Genomic DNA, 27,216 nt, shown 5'->3' on the forward strand with positions numbered 1-27,216 from the left:
AGTCCAAAGACTGCCAAATTGTGCTAGAGGGAAAAAAATTAAACATTGCTTTTGCTCTTCAAAGGAGAGAACTTTTTAGACTTTTCCTCTCTAGAACATTGCTGTCAGACCTTGATCTAACACCTAATTTAACACAATGGGAAGCTTCACAGGACAGACGAAAGGAAGTTTGAGATCTCATTTGGGTCATAATGAATAATACACATAATGCATAATATAGTAAAGCAGAAAACTGTATTCAGAGCAAACCAGCCAATGAATGCAAAGATATAACAGAGGCAATTTGTTGCCTCAGACTATACACTGCATCACATATAGCATCTGTACACATACTGTCTATTTTTCCATGTAAGCATCATTTAATTTTTAATAAATCCAAATCTAGCCAACCAACTAGCTAACTAATTCAGTTTCAAGGCACTAGCAGCTGGTAATCATGATGGACCCTTCTGCAAGACTTTTTTTCCTTTTATCTTCCAATGTTGTGTATTGTTGAGTTTTATACAGGCTCTACTAAAATATTCCATCACCACTCTTCTCAGTAATGTGCCATAAGCACCGGTGTACCATTCCTGCATGTAACCAATATTATGTACCTCCGCTTATCATGGGGAACCATAATCGCTGGATTGGGTGCACAGATAAAATACACTACAAGCCTGGAGCACACTGCATTTTAGAAAACAACCATAAATTATCACAAAGTAAAAATAGACAAAAATTGAGTCAGGTTCACATTTCATTATGATTTCTTATGTATAAGAGGGTTATTATAATAGACCACTTTAGAACAAACAAAGGTGCACATCCAGTTTGATTCTGGGATTATAGCTTCTCCTCACAGTGAGAGCAAGTGCCCCCAAAGACCACAGACCCCAGTCCACCTGCTCTATTTGCACCATTTATATTTTCACTACATTTCATTTTATATGCTCTTGCTATTGTTCTGCAAAATTGTGAATGAAGGAGAAAAGAAAGGCAGAAATACAAACAAATGTGAGCATTTTTTATCCTTTATATATCAGTCTTGATTGTACGTAATTATACATTGTAAAGCCTGTAGCTAAGTGTGCAAAGACATAGGAATGATTCTTAATCTTTCATCATATATGCTGCCGTTGGACCTACTGTCCATACGAGCCTCATACTGCAGTTTAATGAGGCGAATTGCATGTTGGTTACAAAACAACCCAGGTAGTCACAAATAATGAGAGGCTTTAGCAAACCAAGCTTTCCACCTCTGACAAGGGAACATCCTTTGATCATCCACAGACTGTCACTGAAGCCACACTTTCCAATTGGAAAGTGAAACTACCTTCTCTGAATATTGTTTCAGGTCATTGGTTGTTTATCTCTATCACAATATGACTAATCTCACACAATATTGACAGGGTTTTATCTCTATCGCTATTTGTAGTTAAACACAGAGATAGTCCCTCCAGAATGTGCAGATAGATGAAAATGGATAGTTGGAGTTGTCCTTTAACTCATCATATGAAAAACTAAACTTGTCCTTTTTCACTGTTACAAAGACACATAATCTTTGTGTTTTGTCAAACTTTGAAATATCTGGGCCACTGTTTCCATGGTGAAACAACTGGAGTTGAATTGTGGCTCCTCGCTCCTCACACGCTCTGAGCACTACTGGGGTCAACCCTCAAGTGAATTTTCTTGTCTACCCCTTCCAGTCATTCAGCATTCCTAAGAAGTGAGGGGCGTCAGTTGTTTCAATAGACCATAAATCATTTCTGTGCGGTGGAAAAAAATAAGAAGGTATATGTCTCTTCCCTCGACAATTAACACAGAAGTGCCCCTGAGCAAGGCTCTGAGCGATCAAAATCTACAGTGGAGGACAGTAAAAGGGCTGTGCAGCCTGCAGACTTCACCGGTTTATGTCTTCTTTTTCATCTCTTTATCAAACAGCATGGTCTCTTGGTCAGGAAAATCAGACGTGCTTCTGCTTCTATTCTGTGTTTTTCAATTTTATTTTATTTTTTTTATTATTTTTCCACTGTTACTTACTCTACTGTTCTCATCTCATCCTGATACACTGAGGCACTTAACTTTCCCTGGAGATATTATTATTCCGAAGGGATGTATATGTGTGATGACAGCGATAGCCTCACCTTGAAACTGAAAGTCAACCTCCCACCAAGACCAACTGTGCACACTCAAACTGTCCCCTGTGCATTTGCAATGCCATGCCATATACAGTATGCTGTATGGCTCCTATTTAGTATGCTAATATATGACAGCACCTTCAACTGGGATTCTTATTACTAACACACTAGTCGGCTGATTATTCCAAGTAGTACAAAAAGTACTGCAAACACAGCTCCGTCTCTAGTTTAAAAAGTGAGGACTAGAGTTAGGTTGCTCACATTGATTATTCATTAACTACTCCACTGAATTACAGGCAAATATGAATGACGAAATCTGCATTTATTCAATCTCTTTTAAGTGCAGCTTTAAGTAAAGTGGAGCATTCAGGGAGGACTGTAAATATGAAATCAAAAAAGAGAAAGGTGGTAAAAAGGAGAACATCTCAGCCTGTAATGTAGGTCAGTAGTTTTACCTGGCCCAGAGCAAAAGGACGCAATCACAGCCAGTATACAGATGTAGCTGAGGTAGGGCATCCATGACACACTGTCCTGTGATAAGAGAGTGAGAGAGATGATATTATATTCAGTTCGGAGCAGGAATATCACAGTAAATATATTGGGGAAACCAATAATTACAATATATTTTGTTGTTTTAAGCAGCAAACATTACCAAACAAATTTAGAAAAAATTTAATCAATACCTTTGTATGATACTAAAATAATTTGTCATTGTTTGTTGATCTGCTGACCATGATATGTCCAATGTCATATATGTTTTGAAGTTGGCAGAAATTCATTTTCGCAGAGGTATAATAACCTCATTCCCTCAGAGTAGGAATACTGATGGCATTTTGTTCACAGTATAATTGGGCAGCAGTACAGAGCACCGATGTGAATTGAGGCACCTTTTCACTTAAAGTATGTCTAGAATGAGGTCAATGAAGAGGAGGAAGTGCAGCTTACCTGGAAATTGAGGAACACTGTGAGTAGGCTGAAGAACACGGCCATTGCAGAGAAACCAAATATGAGGAGGGGCTTCCTCCCAATCCGTTCTATCACTAAGCCCTGTGGACAAGACAAAAAAAACCTGGTATAATATAAGAAGCATTTTAAGTGGTTTCTGTACAGTTTCTGTGTGATCATAAACCTTTTTGTTACCACACTAGAGGCAAATTACATAGTAGATGAAAAATGTCTGGTCAATATGTTACCATCTATTTGAGATTTTGTGCATTTTCTCAGCTTTCAATATCATACTGTATGTGCACCTTACGGTAGCATTATTGAGCATGACAGTCCAGGAAACAAAAATGAAAACTAATTTGAAAGCAAAGATTTGCTGAAGATGGAGGCAGTGTTTCACACCTATTTGCTTAACCCTTCAAACCAACAGTAAATTCTACTGGAAGTTGGTGGTAGAGAATGGCCTATACATAATGCATCATGATACACATACAGTGACTCACAGATTTAATCATACACAATGCTGCATGTGGCTCATCAATAATTCCATGGGCACTTTTCTCTCTCCACTCAGATGTCCTTCTACTTGGGTCACTTTGAGAGCTGGAGGCCAGACACATTCATGGCAACCTTCAAGCCCAGACTGAGCCCGAAGCAAAGCCCTCACCGCAGCTGCAGGCCTTCCTCCATCATGCACTTAAGTATTAATGCCACTACCCTCAACTCGCCTAAGCAGTGGGATTTCACAAGGTTGTGGAAAAAGGTCTCTGGTATTTGTACAGTATATATCCCTATAGTGAGGGGCTTCTGAGTGCAAAAGGGTGGAAAAGATAACATGTAGTGTTTTTTTCTATGTGTTAGTATGTGTGGTATAGTGGAAGCGCAAATACAACACTTCACAGTCCTGAAGTGCACAAAGGCTACAATTTTCTTATTTTGAACAGGTTCCCATTGGCAGCTTGTTGTGCCACTGAACGAATCGGCTTTAGATTTGGATTGCCTCCAAAAGCTTTGGAATTCACTGTGTGTGTGTGCGTGGACATCCTACTGTCCCTGAAGGCATAGGATGTTTCCTACCACGCTGGAAACACCCACACTGCAGCCACACAAATGCACACACACATACACACACACCAACCACCAGCAAAGCCGCAGCTCATTAAGGTCTCTGAAGGTGTAAGAGGCTGAATATTTATGAGCCTGTGTGTGTGTGTGTGTGTGTGTGTGTGTGTGTGTGTGTGTGTGTGTATGAGCCAGTATGGTAAAGAGCGGGGACAAAAATGAAGTGTCTATCTATCTAATGTCTATGAAGGCTGTTGATTACCTTCTGAGTACACTCCACTATAAGCTTAAATGTACAAAAGTTGAAAATGGGCATGCTTGCGGTTCTAATGCCTTTATCTCACGAGACAGTTTATCTCCTTATCTCCAGTAAACAAAAGGTCGGTTCCTCAAGATAACAAAAATGTATGGACAGAAAACAACTTTTGCTTGAGTCTGGTTCATTTGATCACACCTGATTTCAGGCTTCAAGGCCACTGTCATGACTGTCAGGGAGGATTTATAACTGAAACAAGTTAATTTAAGCTATTCGTTTCTTGCCAACGTAATGCAATACTGACCAGATATATCAGGAGAATACTGAGATTTCTTTTCATACACCTTTTTTAGGCTGCTGGCTCATTTTGGTCAGTATGAAAGTGAATATAAATTGGCACGTTGCATGTCATTCCTTCATTCTGTTGCTAAATCTATAATTCGCCATCTATGCTTGCTGGCATGCCACTCAATTAACGGCAGTATAAAAATTAATTGCAAGCTCGGCCGTTCTTGGCTTCCATATGAATGTATGTTTCATTGTTTCATGACAATATGTCCCGATATACTGCTTCCAAGAGTTTTAGATTGAATGCCAGGGTGGCTAAAATATCTGCTATTATAGCACTCAAATCTGCTAAGGTCTATATATCAATAACACTGTGAGTAAGTCATACCACCAATACCCAAACTATCCCTTTAATGACTTGCAAATAGAAAGTGTAATAATGTATTGCCACATCTTGTCTGACAGTCTTTGAACTACTGATGAAACTTAATAATAATAATAAACACAACCCATTATCCCACTTCTTTGCAGACTCAAGAGAGGTCAGGCTGGTGACTTCAGCCCTCTAGGCTGGCAGGAATAAAATGTCTGGACAATCTTCATCACGTCAGAAAGCAAATGAGCCATTAAAGACCACTGGCCACAGCTTAAGGCACCGCTGGCCCTTCATAAGCACTGCAGTCTCAGCACCATCCCTGCTAAAAATCCTTGGGAGAGGCTTTGAATGAGGAAAGATTACGCATAAAACATACACAGACAATGACGCTTTGATTGTTTTCACACTGGTGACAATAAACACACAAGTGATGTTGTACGACAAAGACATTAAAGAGTAATACTTCTTGTGCCAACCATCTATGTAGGCTGCCCCTCAGCTTTACATTTATTCCTGCTGGTGCCTGCATTCAGTAAGCATAGCTGAAGATGTGAGGGCTTGTTTTCCTGCCTGCAAAGGAAGTAATTTGCAGATAATCATATTTGTAGCCTACAGCATGGAAAAACAACTTCCACTGGCAGAATTACTCAGGATATAATCTATCTATCTATCTATCTATCTATCTATCTATCTATCTATCTATCTATCTATCTATCTATCTATCTATCTATCTATCTATCTATCTATCTTACTTTATTTTAAATGTTTCCTTGATACGATACGATATGGCCAGCTTTTGTATTCTGTGATGATTTGGTTGTGTTTATACTTTAATTTGTCAAAGGGCTACTGAGTATGACGACATGGCCGGATGTGTGTGATTTAATGCAGGGTGGCACACTCTCCACAATTCTTGTGTGTTAGCCAGCCGTATAGTGACAAGTGTGCCACAGTGAAAGGGCGATGGCTCAGTAGGGCACTAGTAAAGGGGGAAGGAGCTCAGTGGATAGCATGTTGCATTAAGTTATCATACATTGTGACATTGTTTTTTTTTTCTTTTTCATAATGTTTTTCTTAAAGATTTTACAATAGCTGTGATAAGATCAGAAGAAAGATGATATAAAACAGAATGAATGAATTATACAGAGCTTAATAAAATGCAGAATAAACAAGTCTTTGCTTGATGCTTAATGATGCATTAAGATTTAATGAGATGCAAAATTCAAAGGCAGCATGAAAGCATACAAAGCCAATGGAAAGATATGAACAGATGCGAGGGGACGTGAATGGATAAAACTTCACTCCAGGCAGCGTGAATTGTGGTGGTGGTGCTGGACTTGTAAACATCTTAACACCAATAAAAAAATCCCAGATTATTTCGAGCTGTATGACGTCACTCCGCGAACGCACAGAGATGGGAGCTCAAAGAGAGAGGGCCTGGAGGAAAAATAAGAGAAACAGCTGGAGTTGATAGTCGTAAGTTTTAAAATCACTCTGTCGCACGCAAACACTCTTACAAAGTAGAGTGTAAATTTGCTTTGTGTTCCATCGGTGTGCACCTTAAGAGCCCAGCCAATCTCAAATAATGGGGCAGATTATTCCAACCTCGTCCATACTGTGACAAAAGCCTCAACTCTTGTCCTGAGTCTGCCAAGGGTCATTAACAGCAGTACTTTTACAAAGATCTAAGGGTCCAACAGATATGCGAGAAAGAAATTCATATAGTTACACAATATATGATTTTCCGGTTATGTAAAACCCTGTAGGAACTGTAGGATTAATCTTGAAGATGTATGAGAGTTTTTGCTTTTGCTTTTGTGTTTGGTAATTCATATTAGACAGGAAATATGATGCACGAGGGGGAAACGCTGATATGAAAAAAATCTGTTTCAGTCTGGGTCTGAATGGGGTTGGATGGTAGGTGCTGGGCCACCTGGATATCACTGTTTCTCAAATGCATACAGTTTCCTGTCGCTTCCACAGTCAGTTTTCTTATAAATGATAACTGAAAAATACAATAATTCAATAAAAAGGCTGGACTGACTCATCCATCCATCCTGTATATTTTCTACACCCACTTATTTTGTTCAGTGTCACTTATCAGCCTATCCTAGCATGCTTTGTTAGAGCAGTGGGAACAGGTTGCCAGTGTGTCACAGTGCTGTCACTGCAGACAAACACATTTGAAGTGTCCATTATGAACAGTTCCCTGTGTTAAGAACCTGTGCACTACATGCCACAGTCCTGTGATAATGAAGAGAAGTGGAATGATTCCACCAGCAAAAGTGACCCACAACAAAAAACTGATGTCCTTGTATTGGAGGTGCAAAATTGCCACTAGCAACTATGAGATTCCCTTAATAGACTGAAGGTGTTAAATTAGCTTTGGAGGAGATAACACTTTTGGTTGTCCTGGTCTGAGGACAACCGTTGCCTATATTTACAGTTCAATGACATTACACTCTGTATGGGGGGTTATTGAATTAAAGCATGAAATTTCAACCAATTATCACATACAGTAAGCCATTTTTTTCAAAGACTCGTTAAAGACATTATGGCCTGCTTATGTCAGTCAGATATATTCTGCGTAATGTTGTTTTCTGTGATCGTGGGACATAGTGACAAACCTGGATGCATCAAAATTACAAAAAAATTCTTTCTTGTGTGGTGTTTTCACTTGTGATACGGTCACTACTTCACCACTAACACCACATAGGTACATTCACATTCACAGAAAGTTACCCAAATACACATATTTCTACAACCATTAAAGGGACCTCATGACTGTCATATAGGAGTGGCAAAACATGCTATGCAAGCACTGAATGTGAGTTAGTATATGCAACGCCATATATGATAGAAGAATAGCCTTACCTCCAAATAATATAAAATGTTGCATTAAATTCTCATTTTCACACATCTTTACACATCGCAAATCTTAATTTCTCTATGGGGCATACCAGGAAAGATGGTGCATGGGTACTCCCAAAACTCATTAACACCAAACTGCAGAATGCAAAAATCCTCACAGATTTCCAGTGTTTACAGACAAGGGGCAGATTTTGCAGCTGACCCTACATACATTGAGCTTTCTAATGTGGGTTTTTCTTCTCCTTCTTGATAAGGAATATGAAAATGATATGCATGATATGTAAGAAATTATGGTTGGTGTGTTGGTAGCTCTGTGTTGTGCGTCGTTACTAATGGAATTTAAGCTACAGCTAAATGCCCCCTGTGGTGTATTTCATTTGAAGCACATATCACAGGATTGGGGATTAAATCTCACCTTTGCTATGTTTACTGCCTAAATGAAAAAGGTTGCATCTTAAAGCCAGGTGTAGACTTTGATTTAAATGTTATAAATATTTGAAGCTCCTGAAACCACAAATCAAATTCATCTTTCTCATCGGATGTCAGAGTCCCTGGTTGTGAACATGAGGCTCATACAAATGGTTTCTGTTCAGTAGCAATAAAATATTAACGCAGGTCCGTAAAACTCTTGAGGTTTCTTTCAAAAAGAAAGATAATCTGCTTTCCCCCCCAAAAAATTCTTTCCTATAAGTTTTTGCTTCTTCCTGAAAGTGCTTGAGGTACTGTTACACAGCAAACCTTGTACAGATTATAGATATAGCATCTTGTTAGTTATATTAAAAAATGGAGCATCATCATAGATAAAAGTAAGCAAAGATCAAATAAAGTTGTTTTTTTAAGCTATAAGGCATCCGGTCATACTATAGTAAATACATGACATGTAATTTGTTAGACAGCTAGCATGCAGCCTTACAACTGATATGTGAGAATTTTTTATCTCCTTTGTAAACTCCAGTCAACAGCCAGAGGCTCATTTTTATCGGCAGTATAAAAAGGGTGGTGTCCATCAAAGGCGTTTTGGGGTGAGTTGGCTGTAGCTGACGGGGAGATGCTGTAGGGCCGGAGAGAAAACCAATATCTGAGGGGTACATGCTGGTGTTTGAAGTCAGTCATCTGGCAGCTAAGTCACTCAATGGGGTCTTTTCACTGCTGCAGATCAAAGATCAGCTTTAATGTGTTTGTGCTGAGAGGAATCACAGAAATAGGTATCGGCCCAAGCAGGGCATTAACTCTCCAATTAAATGAAGAAAGATGACAGTGTGCATTTCCCACTACATTTTCTACTGAGCTTTTGTTTGAAAAGTATACTTGATGTTCAGAAATTCATCCTAGTTCATATAAAGTCATTAAACTGTTTAATTACTTGCATGTTTTGATCAAAACGTCCAAGAAACTAAAGAGCCCCGGAGTTTGTTTTTTTTTCGATGGAAGCCGCGACCCACCCACATCAAGCAGCACAGAGCAGATAGCATTGACACAGGAAGTTAGACACAGAAATGGCATAGAGAAATCAGTCAATTTTCAGAATAAAATACCCTGTGCAGACTCCGGATCACATTTTCCGTTATATCAACATTGTTGCACCAATACAGGCCAATCAGTCAGAGGCAGGTCAGAGGAGATTTGACACACTGGACAATGGAGAAACACACCCTTTTGAATCCTAAGGACAAAATATACTAGTTAACAATGCCAGGCAAGCAGGACTGAAGGTGCTGCGCTTCTGAAATGCTTTTGGTGGGATTTGAAGACGCACGGTTCATTAAAAAGTGTGTGACAGCAATCACCCAGTAATAAGGCCCCAATTATTAGTGTATAGGCTACAAGACTCCTCCTTTGATCGTACCTTCTCATCATTATTCAAACATGGTTGATTTAGTCAAGTCAAGTCTAAAAATACCAATAAAGCGTAGAATCTGTTATTTCTTAATAAAAAAAACATAAATATACAAATCAGTGCTGAAAAAACTTATGTCAGTCACCAGAATTTGATTTTCAACAAAACTGTCCAATCAAGAAGTCAGTTAGAATGAGTCAGTCTAAATGACAATGTCAGTCTACTCCCTTGGTATGAGAACTAAAATGCTACAATGTATTATTTTTTACCTTGCTTCGAAACAAATAAACCAAACTACAAGTGTGACTATACCGTAAATAAACAGAGCCTGGGCGGAATTTGCAAGGACACAACTGGCATAACTTAAATTGCACATGTATCTTTCAACATACAGAAAAGGTTCCTGAAAAATATCTCAACACTGCAATTATCAGTAGGCTCACAGCACTCTACCTCTCAGGAATACAAGTCCTTCACGACAATTTGTTGAGAGATGTGCTAGATATAACAACAGTAAATCTTACCCCCTACTGTGGAAGGTAAGACATCTGAAGACAAACTGAGCTGACAATGTTTGATGCAAAAGTCGTCCATATCAACCAAGTTTGTTCAAGAGCTTTAGAATTAATGAATTTGATTTATAAAAGGATAATTTTGGTTTCAGATTAGCAAAACCTCTCTAAAATGGCAAAATTAAAGTCTTTCTATGTACAGTTTTTACTGAAGATAATCTATACACCACAACCACCACACTCTTGCTTTTCACATTGGTATTTCAGTGTCAACTATGTATGTATACAGTTGTATAAAGATATTCATTTCATACTTATGGACACATACATACATAGAGATTGCTAATACTATTACAGACAATGATCTAAGATTAAAAAGAATCTGATATTAAACTCAAACCACTGATAGCTTTGGATTTGTTATAAGGAGTTCGGTCTAGACCTGCTCTATTTGAAAAGTGTCCTGAGCTAACTTCTGTTATGAATTGGTGCTATACAAATAAAATTGAATTGAATTGAATTGAATTGAATTGAATTGAGTTGAATTGAATTGAATTGAATTGAATTGGTCCAGAAAGAAAACAGTTCAAAGCGCATGAAGACTGGAGAGGATGTCACTGCCAGATAATACATACCATACATACAAACAGCCTCATGCCCAGAACCAGGCACATTTGATTGATTTAAAGTATCAGTACTCACCGAGATGATGGCAGCCAAAGTCTCTATAGCCCCAGTGCTCAGTGTGATGTATGGGAGAATGTTCTCTGCAAAGCCTGCTTCACGAAGGATCCCATTGGTGTAGTACCAGATCTATGAAAACCAAATCAATTCTATTGGGATTTTCATATGTTATAGACATAAATTTGAATAAACACAAAAGGCATGGCTGAAGTCATGTAAGCTGCTAACTCCCATCACAACAAGGTATGATATCATGTCTTAGCTGGAGGTGTTTTTGAGCAGCGTTTTTCATTCATCAGTCTCACATGTATGACGGAACAGATACAAGTCTGTTTTAATCATTTAGAGGCATCTCTTAAGGCTATTTACTTGTGTTTTATGCATGTAACTACAGTGAGTGTTGGGCTTCCCAAACACAGGTATGACACCACAGAAGAACTGTGCCTGAACACATACTGCATAGACACTGAATTAAGTGAAGGTTCTGTTGCTGGCGGGCTGCCTTTCACACAGCCTGTGTAGACATGATGCAAAAAGAAACGCTGACGATGGGCTGTGTCAGGTTCCAACTCCAGAAAATTGCATCATTTTGTGATGAGAGGTGGATTACTTTTACCATTGCCAGTACCATTACCTTTTTTAAAAAACATGAAAACATACCTCTTTGAAATTAACATTAACAAAGAGGGAGTTTCGAGATGCCACATTAGCAACATGGTTTTGCATATTTTTGTCATTTGTTTCCACATTCTCCCTTCTAACCTATTGCCTGCACTGTTCTCTCCGGTGGTCCTTTTGACAGGTAACGACAATTCAAAACAGAAGGAAATTGGCAGAAATTGTGAATTTTTACGAGCTGAAGCACTGAGACTGTGACTCTGGTTGCAGGAATCTTTCTCACCTGTCAACTTTAGCATCAGCACTCAGTTTCATAGAAGCACAATAAGCCTCAACAAGTCATTCTCTGACAAAAAATAAAAACCTCCAGAGTGATTTAAATTACATTCCTGTCTTCTTGGAATGAAAATGTATGTAAATGAAGTCATGCTCATATCTATGATAATCAGATGAGCTTTGTGATTTCTAGCTTTGCATTATATTATTGAAAAGTCAATCAAACCTATCAAGTTTCATCATGAAAAATCAAACTTTTCATTTGGGATATTCATCCTGAATATGAATTTGGAGACAAGCTAACAATCAATTTGCATACATTGCAAACAGCCTAAAATATGTCGGTCAAAGAACAAGTGTGTTTTCATACTTTACCATTTAGGAGGATCTGTTGGCAGAAATTAAATATAATATGTATAACTCGTTTTCATTAGTGTATATTTACCTGAATATAGCAATCATTATGTTTTTCACGCGCCGTGTTTAAAAAATAGCCTTTTAAAAACAACTTATTTCTAAAAGAGAACACAATTATGGGGTCACACCTGTGCATGCACTGATTCGGAGGGGACACTGTTTGCAATATGCTACGACACCTGATCCACTGACAAGCAGGGCTGTGTTATTGATTTTTTTGTCACTGATAGGACTGTGATTGGACAGCACACCCAGGCATTTCTGAATCAACCGCCAGTCCTGTCATTCTTTTTGTCAAACAGCCCTACATGCCTTGTGACTGTGTGAGAGAGTTGGAAATGCTTTGGCAGATACTGACATTTTTAATCTTACGTGCTCACAAAAACAAACAATTTGTCCATTTCTATATGTATACTATTTTAATACACTATCAATTTTTATGTAACAGGGATTTATGTCAAATTGACTTCAGGCTACAGCAAGCAGGAATACCAGCTTGTGAAGCCTAAAAGAAAGTATTATGTTTAACTTGACAAACACTGCAGCTTCAATTTGAGGGTGAACCAGGCTAAGTTTTAAAGCCGCACTTATCAATAATTTTATGTTAACAATTGATCAAATGACATCTAATGTGAAAGGGGTTGTTCATATTGATGAAACCTCAATAAAATGTTTACCTAACTCTGCAATTCCCCTCAGCTCTATACTGTGTTTTAGCGCCTTTCAGCTCATTGTTTTTGTCTGATTGCCCAACACTTTACTGGTTTGGTTCACTCTCGACATTCTCATCAACTTCATTCTCAGCAGCAGCAGGCAGTGAATATTAGACTTACATTTGTCAACTCCAAAGAAATGCCTGAATGTGTAAATAGGCAACTGTTTACTAACATGTTCACGATAATAAAAGGTATATGGTAGCAATATGCCAGTGTTGTGTTTTCAACTTGTTCAGCTGCCCACAAGTGGACAAACAATGCAGCTTTAAGCTTATATTGCACTGACCTGAAATAACACTTACATCTTAAAATTACAAAATGTCACAGTCAACCGGATGTAGTCTACATGGTCTAGTAAGTAGAAAACAGAATGGCTCTCTTGTCTGAGTCTCTCAAGTGCATGAGGAAACACTCACCTTCCTGCAATGGCACTTGTGTAAATCTGTCTACCAAGGCCCAAAACTGACAATGTTGAGATGTGACTGGAGCTGTGACACAGCATCTTCAAGGAATTATCTGGCTGATAAACCGAATGTTTGCCACACAATTGGTGTATATTTATAATTTGATTTGTACCCAAATGCATAAGTCTATGCTTTTTAATTGAAAATATAATAAAATTATAATAATAAAGTGTCATAACTATAATACGCTCTATGATAGAATAAAGAACAGAGTCCACTGACAACCTGAGAAAAAAGAAAAAAACTGCCTCTTACAGCATTGAGGCCACAGAGCTGATAGCAGGCCATGGTGATGATGATGGTGATGAGCTGCCAGCGAACAGCTGGGGTCTTCAGCAGCTGTAACACAGAGGCACTATGTAGGTTGTCCTGAGCTCGAGCCTCCGCATGGACTTCTTCCAACTCTTGGGACACATCCTTCTTCCCCAAAAACCTCTGGAAGGCTGACACACACAAACAAAATGTTAAAAATACCCACAGATAAAAAGGGGCGTAAGGAGCCTAAAAAAAACAACCATCATGGAGATATCAAAGAAGTTGGGGATTTATTCCTCTGCAAACTAAGATGTATCCTCATAAATGGATCAATTTGTAACGCCCACTTAGACTTAACTGAAATCTAAACCTGTTTTCTGAAGCTTTATCAAGTGTCCATATGAGTGAACTGGGTCCCACTCCTCTGTCTTTGTGATGTGTAAACTGTATTCTAACCTTGAATTATGCCCGTTTCGTTGTCTTTTTCTTTCAGCAAAGTACCAATAAAAGATACAATAAAATGTTTGTTAACAAAAAAAACCACAATAATCATCTTGTTCAATTTAATGCGCAATTCAATATGCAATACTGGTATATAACACCTGCATATATTGTTCAAAATGATGTTATATTTCTGTAAACTGCAGGACCTCTTAAATGTGGGTCTTAAACAAAAGCAGCAGACATATTGATTGCATTTCATGGTGTTGTTTATTTATTCACTTTCAAACTGTAACTCTGTGATAATACTGTCTGTGTGAGTTTAATTCCACCTTGTTTGTCTCCACTATTTATAAAAAGCTTTGCTGTGTCAGTGAGAATGTTCTCGTCAAAGGGACTCTAATGCATGTTGATGAAAACAATAAATGTAAACATAATTGTGTTTGTTAACAAAAGGCGTCACAGGATACCTCCGTGTAGTCAAAAAGATTTGTGGCATACCCTGCGGCTAAAGTATGGTCCTGTTCTCAATTTAAATGCTTACTCTGTGATGAATAATTTATCAACACAATATTACAATTTAATGCAGATGACAGTCAGCCATCTGTCTGATAACCACGGTGATTTAAAAAAGTATCCTTGGCTGAAAGAGTTGTATTTATTGGCCACAAACACCAATATACTGATTATCAGTCATCTATATCATCTGTTGCTTAGGGAAAACTTCATCCTGAAAACAATTTATTCAAACCCTCAGCCAGAAACCCTCTGCCCTACTCGTAGTCCAATAAGTTAATGCGGTCAACCGTAATATAAGATAAATTATTGTCATTTGTTATATTCTTCTTACAGTCAGAATGCAGAAAAAAGGTTTTAAAGCGGAAATCTACATCAATTTTATATTTGCATGTGCAGAACTGACTAGGTTTCTGGCAGTCATTTGCAGCTTGGCCAGCTGAAGGTTGTTTGAGCTTTTGCTACTTTAATGTGATGTACTGGAGGGAATAATGAGTGTAAAGACATTTCTTCCCTCACTCCTCCTGTAAAGGTGAATCCCCGGGCTTATGGGAAGTTGAGGTGGGTACAGGTTAAGGACGTGACCTGGAATAACAAGTCTCTACACACCGGCAGAGACTAAAAGCAGGTCATTAGGATGTGGGAGTTGGATGGCACGCAGTGTGGACAGTGACCACACAGGAGGCAGGAAGACCTGCCAAAATAAAGCCTGGTCGAAGGACTCCAAGTGGCATAGTGCCGCATTTGTAGAAGACTGTGTGTGTCTGTGTGTGAGTGCTCTTCAAATTACATTAGGCAGGTTTCTAAAACTCGCAGGTGTGCTGCAACAGAATTGATATTCCGTATGTTTGCCCTCTGTCTAAAATATAATCCATGGGAGTGGTATACATCCCATAATGTAAAATAATTTTCCTAAATCATCAACAGCATGCGAGTGCCAAACTCACCAGCAGCATGTTCGTTATTTTGCCATTTTAGTGGCCCTCTGAGTGTAAAATGGCATCAAATGTGTAAAACAAGTATATCTCTCAATAGCGTTGTGAAATAGACAGAAGTGCCATGTTTTCCTTCCTAAAATGAACATTTCAGTGGTAAATATTTCTAACTCTGAACATGAACCATGCTTTGAATGAGTTATGGTCCAGTTGAGCCATTGGATGAACAAAAACAAGTGAATTCTGCCGACTACAGGTTGTAAAATGTTTTGTTAAACTGAAAGTAAATCTTGATTTTACATAATCACTACATAAATGAAAACTCTCTTACCTTGAGTAATTTATAATAAGCTTCATATTGCTTGTGTTTTACAATATTCTAAATATGGATTTATGTATTTACTTTACAAGCACCTAGCAATGAAAATGCCAAATATTAGATAAACAAACATTAATTTAAAAAATCTACAGTGATGTAAGAACCATAAGAAAGTGAAGTAAAGGAGAGATTCATCGTGCTGAAATGATCCTGCGTTACCTTAATAAGTTGCCCACCATGAGATCTTACCAGAACGTAATTATTATTCAGATGAGTACATGTAAATTAGTATAGAAGTCCCTCTCCCTGCTGATAGAAAATATGGAAACCTGCTTTAATCCAGAGTCATACTGGGCTTGTCAATGTCGGTGGCATGACACAATATTATGTTTATATGACAGTGGTGAGATGTGCAGCAGTGGCATTGTCCCCACTGAAGCAACCCATTTTATTTTCCCTGCAGGAGGACAGTGGGGCTCCACTCCATGTCACTGCTGTGGCCTGAGCACTCACAGTGCCACAAGGGATGTGGTGGCACGACAAAGACCCTCCAAAGGACCACAGAGCCTGGCTGACACACTGTTTGTGGTTTCTACAACATTACTGTGGGGACAGGAACATATTTTTCCATGAATATGTCCCATGAGAAGACCAAAACAACAGTCCATCTCTCAATATTTTCCAACTATACAGTGGTTTCCCAATTCTGTCTTAAGCCCTCGGGCCCAAATAAATATGGGTCATCTATTGCTTCCTGTTGAAAAAGGCTCAGTTATTTCCTAAAACAGCTGGCCACTGTATTTTTTAGTAAATGTCAAACAGGAGTAAATACACTTAATGAATACATTATGTGCGGTGGCACGTTGTTATGGCACCTGGACAGATAATAAACAAACTAAAATAAACAATGCTTTTAATAAAGATGTCCCAAGCCAATCCTCAGGGTAGGAACTGCGGCTGATCCAGGCATATTTTAAAGTATTGGTATCTGCTTTTTTTGTCTACAATCTTTTGTCCACCTCAAACTACTATGCCGCACTGCTCTCCTTTTTCATATTCAGGCTCCTGCATTTCACTCGTTTTCACTGGCCAAAATGAAACTGTTGTCTGGTTAAAGTCTAGCCAAAGATCATTTGTGAGGGAAGACCCTCCGATCTTCTGATCACGTCATGTCAAATTCAGTAGCTGCATTCTCCCAGTTAATATTTCATTCATGTAATTTCAATAATTCAAGCTCATAAACGTAATATGTTTGAACCAAAGTTTGGATATTTGCATAAAGTAGTTAAAAAATAAGGTGTGTCAGATTTATTTATTTATTTAGCTGCAGCAGTCAGTTCAGTGGTGCAGCTATATATTTAGTCAATATTTAAGTGCAGTATTTAAGTATCAGATTTTATTCGCCAATATTAAAGGACTAGATGGACCTCTCAAGTTTTAGGAATGGAGCTGTGTGACAGAGAGGAATACGCCAAATCAGGCTGTTGATACACAGACAGTGCTTGTTGGATTCATTCATTGTTGATTTTGGTCTTTTCATGGGATTTGTTAACAACACCAATAACAAAGATCTCTTTGAATAAAGCAAGAAAATATCACCCATTTTATCCTTCAATTTAGCTGGTTGGTCCATTCATTTCTGCACAATGACTCTCAAAAAGTGTTTCTAAAAATGTGTAAAAAGGATAACAGCACTGGTAATGGGTAAAAATGGGAGTGACGGCAAAGTCATTCACAGGGAGTCCAAAATGTCTGAAATCAAACAGAAACTGCCAGCCAAAGAAGCAATAAAACTGCTGGATTCAATCCCCCGCCTTACTGTAAGTCAGAGACCAGTGACCTTGGCTTCGTGCCTTCAGCCATCCTGACAACAACAGCTAGAGAGAGAAGAGAAAAAGACAAGAAACGAGCACATACTGTAATGCAGGATGACTTATGATTGGATGCATGTGTTGTGAAGGATAGACCTCATGTCATATATATTTATTTATATATATTTTTTTTATTCTAGTCTTGGCATAGTAAGAAAGTAAATGTACACTTTGTATTCTTTGGTAAGCTCAGCGCTGAAAAAGGAGATAAACTCAGAAATACTGAATACAGCAGAGTCGAAGCCATCCTAAAATTAAGCGCAGTTTGGCAATCACATTGACAGCCTTTCGTATACAAAACTATTTCATCTTCAACCTCTGTAACCTTTAAATGGAGGGCAGGACCACTGGACATATGAAACATGACAAGAGACGAGATGGGGTGCAAGAGAACATGCTGTTCCTGTCTGGCACTGTATGATGATAATAGGACACTACAGGGCCACCCCTCAAGATTTGTGTGTGCTGACAACAATTCCCCAACCACAGTGCTGTAACACAAGCCAGCAACATGGATCTGCAGAGCTGTTCAGACGCATGCCAGCAAAATGTTGGCTGGCAGTAGTAGGGAGGATGTGAGGGGAGTTTGGGCAGGATGTCCTTTCACCACTCATCTCCTCCTCAAGGAGCTTTTCACACAGCCAGTCATTGTCACCAGCTGTGCTCCGAAAAGCACAGCAGTGGAACACGTTTTTTTCAACCATATATTGACACGAGCAGTTCAGCAGTTGGAATCAGAACTCTGCGTAACTTTTCGATTGCTAACACTTTTGGCCCTGGTGGTTAACCTAACGTGTTTGATTTATAAAGTTCTCCACTTTCTATTTTTTTTGTCTTTTGAGAGGAAAGAAACACATTTTCCTTGATTCCAATTTGTTGAACAGACTCAAGGTTGGAATTATTTATTTGGTGAGAACAGCTGTAAACAAAGACAGATGGCAAAATGAGAAAGTGAGCTAAAAATAAAAGTGCTCCATCAAGAGATGTACAAGCACTGTCCTTGAATACCAAACACTTGAACGATAAAGTTTGCAAATTAACTGCACAGCACAAAGTTAGTATTCATTTTCAAGGAGACACCATTACAGGTATTTATCTCAAAAAGCATTAATATAGAAAAGCAATGTGCAAAACGCCCTCCTTATATGCACAGCAATTATATGTCTGAACTTAGCAACAGTGCACTAACCATTCCATAGAAAATGCCACCATGCTTACCAGACAACTCAGATGTGCTCCACATGGAAACTTTTCATAGTCTTTAAGCTGAAAAGTTTTTCCTTTTTTCCTCAGAAATCATGCATGCTAAATGTATATCTTGCCAGGACTTCAAATGCATTATGTTTTTTATTTTATTTGTGTCAGCTGTAAGTTGACAACAACAAAAAATGACCTTTTCATACATCATTTACAGTTACAGTATAATAATGATAATAATTGTTGCTCATCAATGACACATTAATTATGATTCTGCTGATTTTAATTGTGTCAAATCTTTGTGACAGATTTACAGTAAGCTGTAGGTGATGCATTATTTGTGTCAAAAAAAATATTCCATGGTTCCTAAAACTATGATTAGTGGGAGCTCTTAAGTGGTTAGGACCCCCCAGGGCTGTTTGTTACACAATCTTTTTCCTAAGCTGTTGTCAGACAGACAGCTATGAGGAAAAAATTCCGTTATTTGAATGGGACCACAACAGCAGCCCAGCAAGGTGTCGATGCAAAGGGCTCCAGGCTGAAAACGCATGCAGGGTCATCTGGCAAAAAAGAAAATAATGAAACTGGACTTTTCCCAAAATGCAATCATCTGGTAACGCGCTGTAGATCATGGCAAAAAATTTAATAATTGCAGCCGTGATAAGTTTCCAAATCCTGACTCATTGTATTACAAACGACTGTAGAGCATATGAGAAGCCTTCAAACTCATATATCTGTTACTCAAACTGGACTCCATCAACTCTGTTTCATGTCTAACTGGTACGTGAAGGGGAAACGGTCTTATATACTGCAAATATGCAGTTGTGGCAATTTCATCAGCCATAACTCAATGTCATAAAACATTTAATGTTGTCTTTTTTTAAATGTTTTATCATTGGTCAGCCAGTCCATTTCATATGTATACTGTATTTTGGATGCATGTGTAGCATTTTTTGCACTTCCAGAAAGTTAAATAAATATGATCAATACTGCAGAATAAAATTAATTGTTCAAATGGACTTTTATAATTTCTCAACATCTAACTGCTAAATCCACTGTAAAGTCCTCTGACACTCAGACTGAACTCCTGTCCAACTCTGAGTTCAGAAGAAGCAAACAGGATGGGCCATTTTACAAAGAATACAAGCAACCAAGAGTTCCCATCTATAATGTATGGACATTGACATCAAAGGGCTCAAACAACCCCTGAGACAAACTGATCAAAGTCATATCTGACGTCACATTTTTCTACATGCTTCGTTAACACATGCAGTTTGAGCTGTGCCCCTACCCCATGCTGTTTGTTCTCATGTCACAGCATTTTAACATTAAAGAGGATCATACTATAGTCTAGTTACTCCTATGAAGTCTGAAATCTAAAAATGTTGGTTGGGAGAGGATGCATCTAGATTGCATCTTACTTAAAAACTGTCACCAACAGTAATAACATTTACAGCTGATAGGTCTTTCAATATGTACACATGGAAACAACAGGTATGGTTATACTTCAGCAATCTCTCGAATCTTAACACACAGACATGAAACATATATTGATACCATTCAGTGTGAAAATATAACTATCTCTGATAGTCATCACAGATATACGTCCATAAATCTGCATAAATTTTCAGTATTAAAGTGATAAGGCGATGCAGTAGTTGTCAGAACATCCATGGAAACATTGCCAACAGGAATTGCTAATTTGGCATACTTTTAATAGTGCCATTTGCCCAAATGTATAGGCTATATGTATAGGCAAGTACAGTATAGTATTACAGTACAGTATACTATACAAAGGAGAATACCTAGCTGATATTACAGCCTATTTTTTTTCTGTCATATTAGTTCCCATTTAGGTGTTATATGTTGGTGTTCATACATTTCCAATTATCAGATTATCAAAAACATTTTTGCCTCCATTTTCATACAAAAGACCAACTTCACACTGAGCTGAAATAAAGCTGAACATGCTGTTCTTTCTGTGGAAAAAACTCCAGAGATCCATTTAGAAATACAAGAACACCGCAAGAAGACCAGAAAACAGCAGGTAATTGTGGCTGTAATAATCACTGGGGAGGGAATGAAAAATGACCCATGCTCTCGAGGCTGAATTAAAATCACTAATCAGTGCATGTAATTGTAAAACACCCACCTGACCCAAAAACATGTATTTATCACGTATCATGTATTTATCTATTATGTGAGTTCTCATATAATTTTGCTGAGTGAACCTGAAGAAGCCACAGGTGAAATGCGTTGGTGGCTCCTAATGAAGTCACAGTAAAGTCATTTCAGTGTACAGTGGCTAATTTTGATCTACCAACCAGCACCTGGTGGCTGTGCATAGGGAGATCTCTTCACTGCAAAACCCTGTTTCAGTGTTCATTTGGGCACCTGACTATTGTTTTAAAAAAGGCTTGGAAAAAAAAGAAAAAGAAAATGTGAACCACCACTTTAAAGAGTTTTTCACATTGAAGTAATTTATGCATGGTGCAGCAGGAGAATCATATTTTCAATATAAATTGAAAGAAGTGTGTGGATGTTATTGTTGTACAGACCAGAAACTTTACATTAAACATTAAAGCCCATTCTGCAAATGTAATTGAGTGAATTTGAGTGCACATGTATTTCTGTTAGTGTATACAATACCTCTTTCTGCTCCAGCTTCATTCCTCCTCTCCATCAGAAGGTAGCGAGGACTCTCGGGGAGGAAGGGTAGCACACACAGCTGCAGCGTTGCTGGTAATGCCAGGAAGGAAAACAGGTAGTTCCACCTGGACTCCTGCAGTCAAGATATCAACAAAAGGATCACGTCAAACATTCAGACACAGATGAGCTGCACCATAATATACAAAGAAGTTGGACGAAGCAGATGTATCTTACAGCTGTTGTATACGTGGATGCACATCATTGTCACATTAAGAATTTCTGCAACATAGTAATGAGTTATTGTGCTTGTGGAAATTAGGGCATAGGTTTATGGCATTGAATGTGAAAATTGAGACTTATGATCTTCAAGTGGTGCATTTTATTTATGTTTTCTTTTCTGCTGTAAATTAGTGTTAATTCAAATAAGCAATGACAATGTGTAACGCTGAGAAAAAGTAATTTGTGAAGTGAACATGGTTAATAACAATACAACGGAATTGATAAAAAAATGTTATGTTATAATCCCAACAATTAAAAAAAGACTGTAAACTCAAGTTACGTAACTCTCTTCTATGGTAGCTACTGTAGATTCATTTACAACAGGGGCACATCCCTCTTGTCTGGGAAATGACTTTGGTCAAGGGCGATCCTGCCTTAATAGATGTGATAAACCCAAAATTGAGTTGGCGGTTTTCCCAGTCATTGTGATGACGAGTGAGTACAAAATGATTAGCTGATTATGAGGCCAATATCATAAAAAACCATGACATCCAAACATCTTCAAACCTGGGAATGGGAAAGGGAAACTGTATATCTTGTTTCTGTATCGCGACTAGGTTAAGGAGTGAATATAGGCTGCATGGATGCAGAGAAGACAAATAGCCAAACACGAATGCATTCATAGGGATGCCGTTAGTCATCTAGGTTGTCTTAGTTCTATTACACATTGATTTCTTCCCAAAATGCCTCAAAGGCTTAATATTTATCAAAGCCTGGTGGATTTATGGAAGCTGGCATTCAACATAGTCTTTTCATGGAGTGCTTTGCAACAACAACAACAACAACAACAACAACAACAACAACAACAAAGAGCACTAGAGTCATTCAAGATAACCTTGGATTTGATACATGGTTGCACACATACAAAAGTTTTCTTTGAACACAAAACAATCTGACAGTGTAGTCATCATCCTTCTAAGCTTATTAAAACTAAGAGAAATGTGAGAACCAACCTGTATTGATGAAGGTTCAGGTCACTGACCTGACATCACACAGTCACCATTAATGGTTTGTCACACACCAAAAAGGATCTCTGACCTGTAACAGTGTGAAAACACACTGACATACTGTGCATACCTCACACAAAACATTGCCCTTAGGAAAGATGACAGAATGCATATCCCCATCTATCCGACAGATCTATGCTCCATGATCTCACTTGAGCGAATGAGAGGGGGATATTCACAGTTATGGAGCGACTATGGAGAGGGGATGCCTTTTGAAGAAAAAGAAATGTCAGCCTGCAACTCATAAGAAGTCTGTTGGGGATTCAGTTGTCTAACCTTTACTAGGTGGAAAAAACTTCTTGTCAGACTCTAAAACATTTTTAAAAATGCAATTAACTTTTCTTTAACAAGTCAGCCTGAGATGTAAATTAACTGCGCATTCGGGAGTCATATAGGGTGCTTTCCATGAAACTAACTTATGCTCTATCGTGTCCTCTCTTCACCTGTGTCCTGGACATTATTCCCCCTCTGACATCATGAAGGATCTTCCAGTTTCTTAAATCCACCTGGAGGAGACGAGGAGCGAGGAGAGAGGAGGCTTCTGGAGGAGCTGAGAGCGAGGAAACACCGGTGTATAATATGTGGAAGGCTTGTATTATGAGTTATGGCCGTGATCTGAAAATAACGCCCGCCCCATGTGGAACATGTGTGTTATTTGTATGTTTGGCAGTGAAAACCAAATTGATAATGTTAAAAACTAAATTTGATCATTCTTAATTCACACAGTTTATGCATCCACACATAATATAACAGCATACACTTGAGAGATGCAATATAATGCGCCGTCACGTTGTGTGTAATAAATAATTTACAGGATAATTTAATCTACCGTCAAAATACACACTTTATTACGCAGCTGTGTGGTATATTATTGTGCAGATAACAATAATGCAAATAAATAGGCCACGCAACTGAAGTAATCGTAAAAAATGACACAGACCTGTACATATATTAGAATACGCCTATTTAAAATGAATATTAAATGATCAACAACAGTAATAGTACAGCTAAAATGGGTAATGTTAAACCATTTAGATATCTGAATGAATACTGTAAGGTTTTGAAATTGTAAGGGGTTCTGTGGACATTGGTACCAGTTTGACAGGTGTGTGACAGCTGTGCAGTACGCCATAGGTAATTGACGCAAAGATTTCTCATTTGGCAGTTTCGCCTCCTCCGTCCTCGTGTCTCTCTCTCACCTCCTTGCAGGGGGGAGATAAGGCACAAGGAAAGGAAAGGTAAGTGAGGGAAACAAGAAGACACAGATGGTCTGCAGAACTTGTCCACCAAAATTAGATTACACTTTCAGTAGTGTAAGTATGTGTTATACAGTACAACATGTATGTAAAAAGATTTGAGAAGACCAAATGATTCAATTTATAGATTTTAATTTAAGCAGAATTCTTAAAATGTGTGTTTGTTGTTGTTGGCCACTTGGTGGCAGGAGAAAAAAGCTGTACAGTAAACACAACATTGATATTACCTCTTATAAAAAGGTTACTTATTTACACATCCAGCAGACATGCAGCAACATTATCATTTACAGTATTTGGAGTGGTGTTTCTGTTCCTTTGACAAAAAAATACAATAAATATGAATTATTAAATAAATTAATTAATATAAATCACCTGACTAATGGTAAAATGCTCCAAGGAGCTGAGGAGAACTGGGTCATAATTTGTGGGTTTATCACTACAAGCGACCACTATCAGATTACACATAGTATTTCCATTCCATTGTTAATATAAAAATATTGAATAGTTCAGCTTTAAATTTTACCAAATATTACCAAGATGTGTATTCTAATCTTTAAAACCTATATGGCAGTCAATATGCATAAAAATGTGTTCCAGTCTTTTCTAAAAGCACAATGTTTTTTGACAGCAATACAATGACCTTATTCGGTGTGTTGTGATATACTGATGTTTATGATAACCATGATACTTACAAATTAAATATTGATATTGTTAATAATACACATATTATAATATTGTGTCCTCTTGATAATATAGTTATCATAAATCATTTTAACCACATAGTGAAAATCTGATATTGTGACAACAGCTATATAATGTATCTATTTATACTGCATGTACATATATAAGTACATACAGTACACACTGGTCCTATGAAATATACCCCCACAATCCAGAGGGAGAGATAACTATTTTTATGTTGCCCTTACCTCAATGTTTGATCTGTTAAAAAAATATGTTTTTAAATCAATATTGCATCAGTTATATTAGTAAAAAATTGAGAACAATAAAAAGAGTTGGTATAGTTGAATGTGTAATGAATGTGTGATGAATGTGTATCTTGAAAATAATCTTCTAGACTTTTAAGAAGAATTTATAATACATTTACATTTTATCTAACCAATGCATTAATGAGAAGGGAAAGGGAGAAGTGAAACCAGATTGAGTGAGTGAATCATTACTGCAGCACTAAAGTTCTTACTTGTAATTCTATTTCTCACTAAGGCCCTTCTGAGATATTTCTTGTAATTTGAAAAATGTGTAATATGTATGACTTTTTGACTGATAAAACGAGCTTATCTACACCTCTAAGAGTCCAACTCTTCTCAATGATCTTCGGTGCACTAAATCCTGGCTGAGCTATGTAAATGTACGCACGCTGTGCAAACCAGATGTGAGTTCTGGGTCGTATTATCCCAGCTGGAGACTAGAGTGGGCGATTTAATTCATGTTCTACAAGAACTAATTTCTGTGATATATGTATATATATATATACACATCTTATAAGAAATAATTTTCGTTACTCTATGTCATTTTCTGGTATGACATAACACAGGTTGCTGATGTTGACTGCACTCACAAACTGATCATTTCTGTTATGACAGGCGTGTCCCGAAAAAGAAAAAAAGTTGACTGAATGTTTAATTAAAGAGGTTTACAGCATGTAGATGTAAGAGAACATTGATGGAAGGTGAACAGTCCCAATCCAACATTCAGATACAACGCCTACAGTAATAATTAGGTTAGACTGTGGTTATTAGGGATATACATAGAAAACCATACTTGACTTGGCAATTGCAAGGCAACTGGAGAATGATAATTTGTAGGTGCTGAACGAGGTCATGGCAAGTGTAACTTGTGAAGTTCACACATGTACTTAACTGCTTCAGTGTGTACACACACACACACACACACACACAAACAAACACAGTTTCAGCCCTGTTTACAGTACAAACTAAATGCATGCCTTATGGTGTCCACCAATAGTTGTTTTTAACTGGGGCAAGCACGATGAGCCAGGCTGCGTCTCTCTTCTGGGCCCTGATCCCATCATCCCTCATGATAAAAAAAAATTAGTTTGGAAAGCCCTGCTATGACCTGGAGTGATACTCATTTACAGTAAACTAAACAAAGCAGGCAAATGGTTTATTGCTGTATTGCAAGAGCTTTTCAGTTTTTCTGCATTCTCAGAGGAGATAATTGAGAATCTCCTCCGAGAATACAGAGGCTGCAGGGTGCACATTTTCATCCTGTGATTGTACAAAAGCAGGGCATGAAACACATCTTTGTTGTCTTGAGCTGAGGGGTGCAAAACAGAGGAAAATGTGCAGAAGCCTCGACTGCAGCAGGAGGACCACCACAAAGCCAGAGAGGGGGTTAGTGTGGACCGATAACTTCTCAGAGGTAATGGAAATGTCAGATGGTCCACATCTGTGATTTGTCCAATTACACAAGCTAATATTATCTGTGTTGGGTCAGTCTTAATTACTTTACCTAGCCAGACCATTCCCAAAGTGAGAAATGAACCTGCTCTTTACTTGGTTTTGGACAGGCAGCAACAGTTAAATTTAATTCTTTATTCCCGCAGCTGACGGTGAGATTTATTTGGCTATCACTCACTGTCAGCTGGTTAGAGACTAATGCATGATGGATTACAAATGGTGCATTACGGGACAATATCTTGAGATTATCTGATATTTATATTGAAATGTTCTGTTGTCCTGGAAGAGCAATTAAGTATAAATTAGAAATATTTTTTATCAATTGAGCAATGCATATTGCATGCCAAATTATTTTAAACTTAAAGTTATAAAAATGGCAGATAGGTGAGGAAAAGGAACTGTTTCTAGTCATGTCTCATTAGTCTGCCCATTACCTGAAAGACAAACATTTCTCTGGAGTTATTCTATGTCTGTAAATAGGATAAACACCTTTTCCACATTGAATTCTTACAAAATGAAAACCTTGTTGGTAAAAACCTCACGTCGTCAGAATCTAAGCCTTTCGAATACTACAAAGGTGGAGATCTGCCAGGATCAGAAGAAAAGCC

General features: G+C 38.0%; 1 protein-coding gene across 5 annotated transcripts in view; it reads right to left on the reverse strand.

Moving 5' to 3' along the window:
• The window catches only part of slc2a9l2 (solute carrier family 2 member 9, like 2), a 95,974-nt gene that overhangs the window by 37,095 nt on the left and 31,663 nt on the right, over window positions 1-27,216 (reverse strand). For all 5 annotated transcript variants that reach the window (XM_051414697.1, XM_051414695.1, XM_051414694.1 and 2 more), the window contains exons 7-11: window positions 21,626-21,758; window positions 13,698-13,885; window positions 10,970-11,080; window positions 3,066-3,167; window positions 2,576-2,651 (exon numbers count right to left, since the gene is read on the reverse strand). In XM_051414697.1, coding sequence (XP_051270657.1) covers window positions 2,576-2,651; window positions 3,066-3,167; window positions 10,970-11,080; window positions 13,698-13,885; window positions 21,626-21,758 — 610 coding nt within the window. The remainder of the gene's footprint in view (window positions 1-2,575; window positions 2,652-3,065; window positions 3,168-10,969; window positions 11,081-13,697; window positions 13,886-21,625; window positions 21,759-27,216) is intronic.

Source organism: Dicentrarchus labrax, unplaced genomic scaffold, assembly GCF_905237075.1.
Source record: "Dicentrarchus labrax unplaced genomic scaffold, dlabrax2021, whole genome shotgun sequence".
NCBI classification, from domain to species: domain Eukaryota; kingdom Metazoa; phylum Chordata; class Actinopteri; family Moronidae; genus Dicentrarchus; species Dicentrarchus labrax.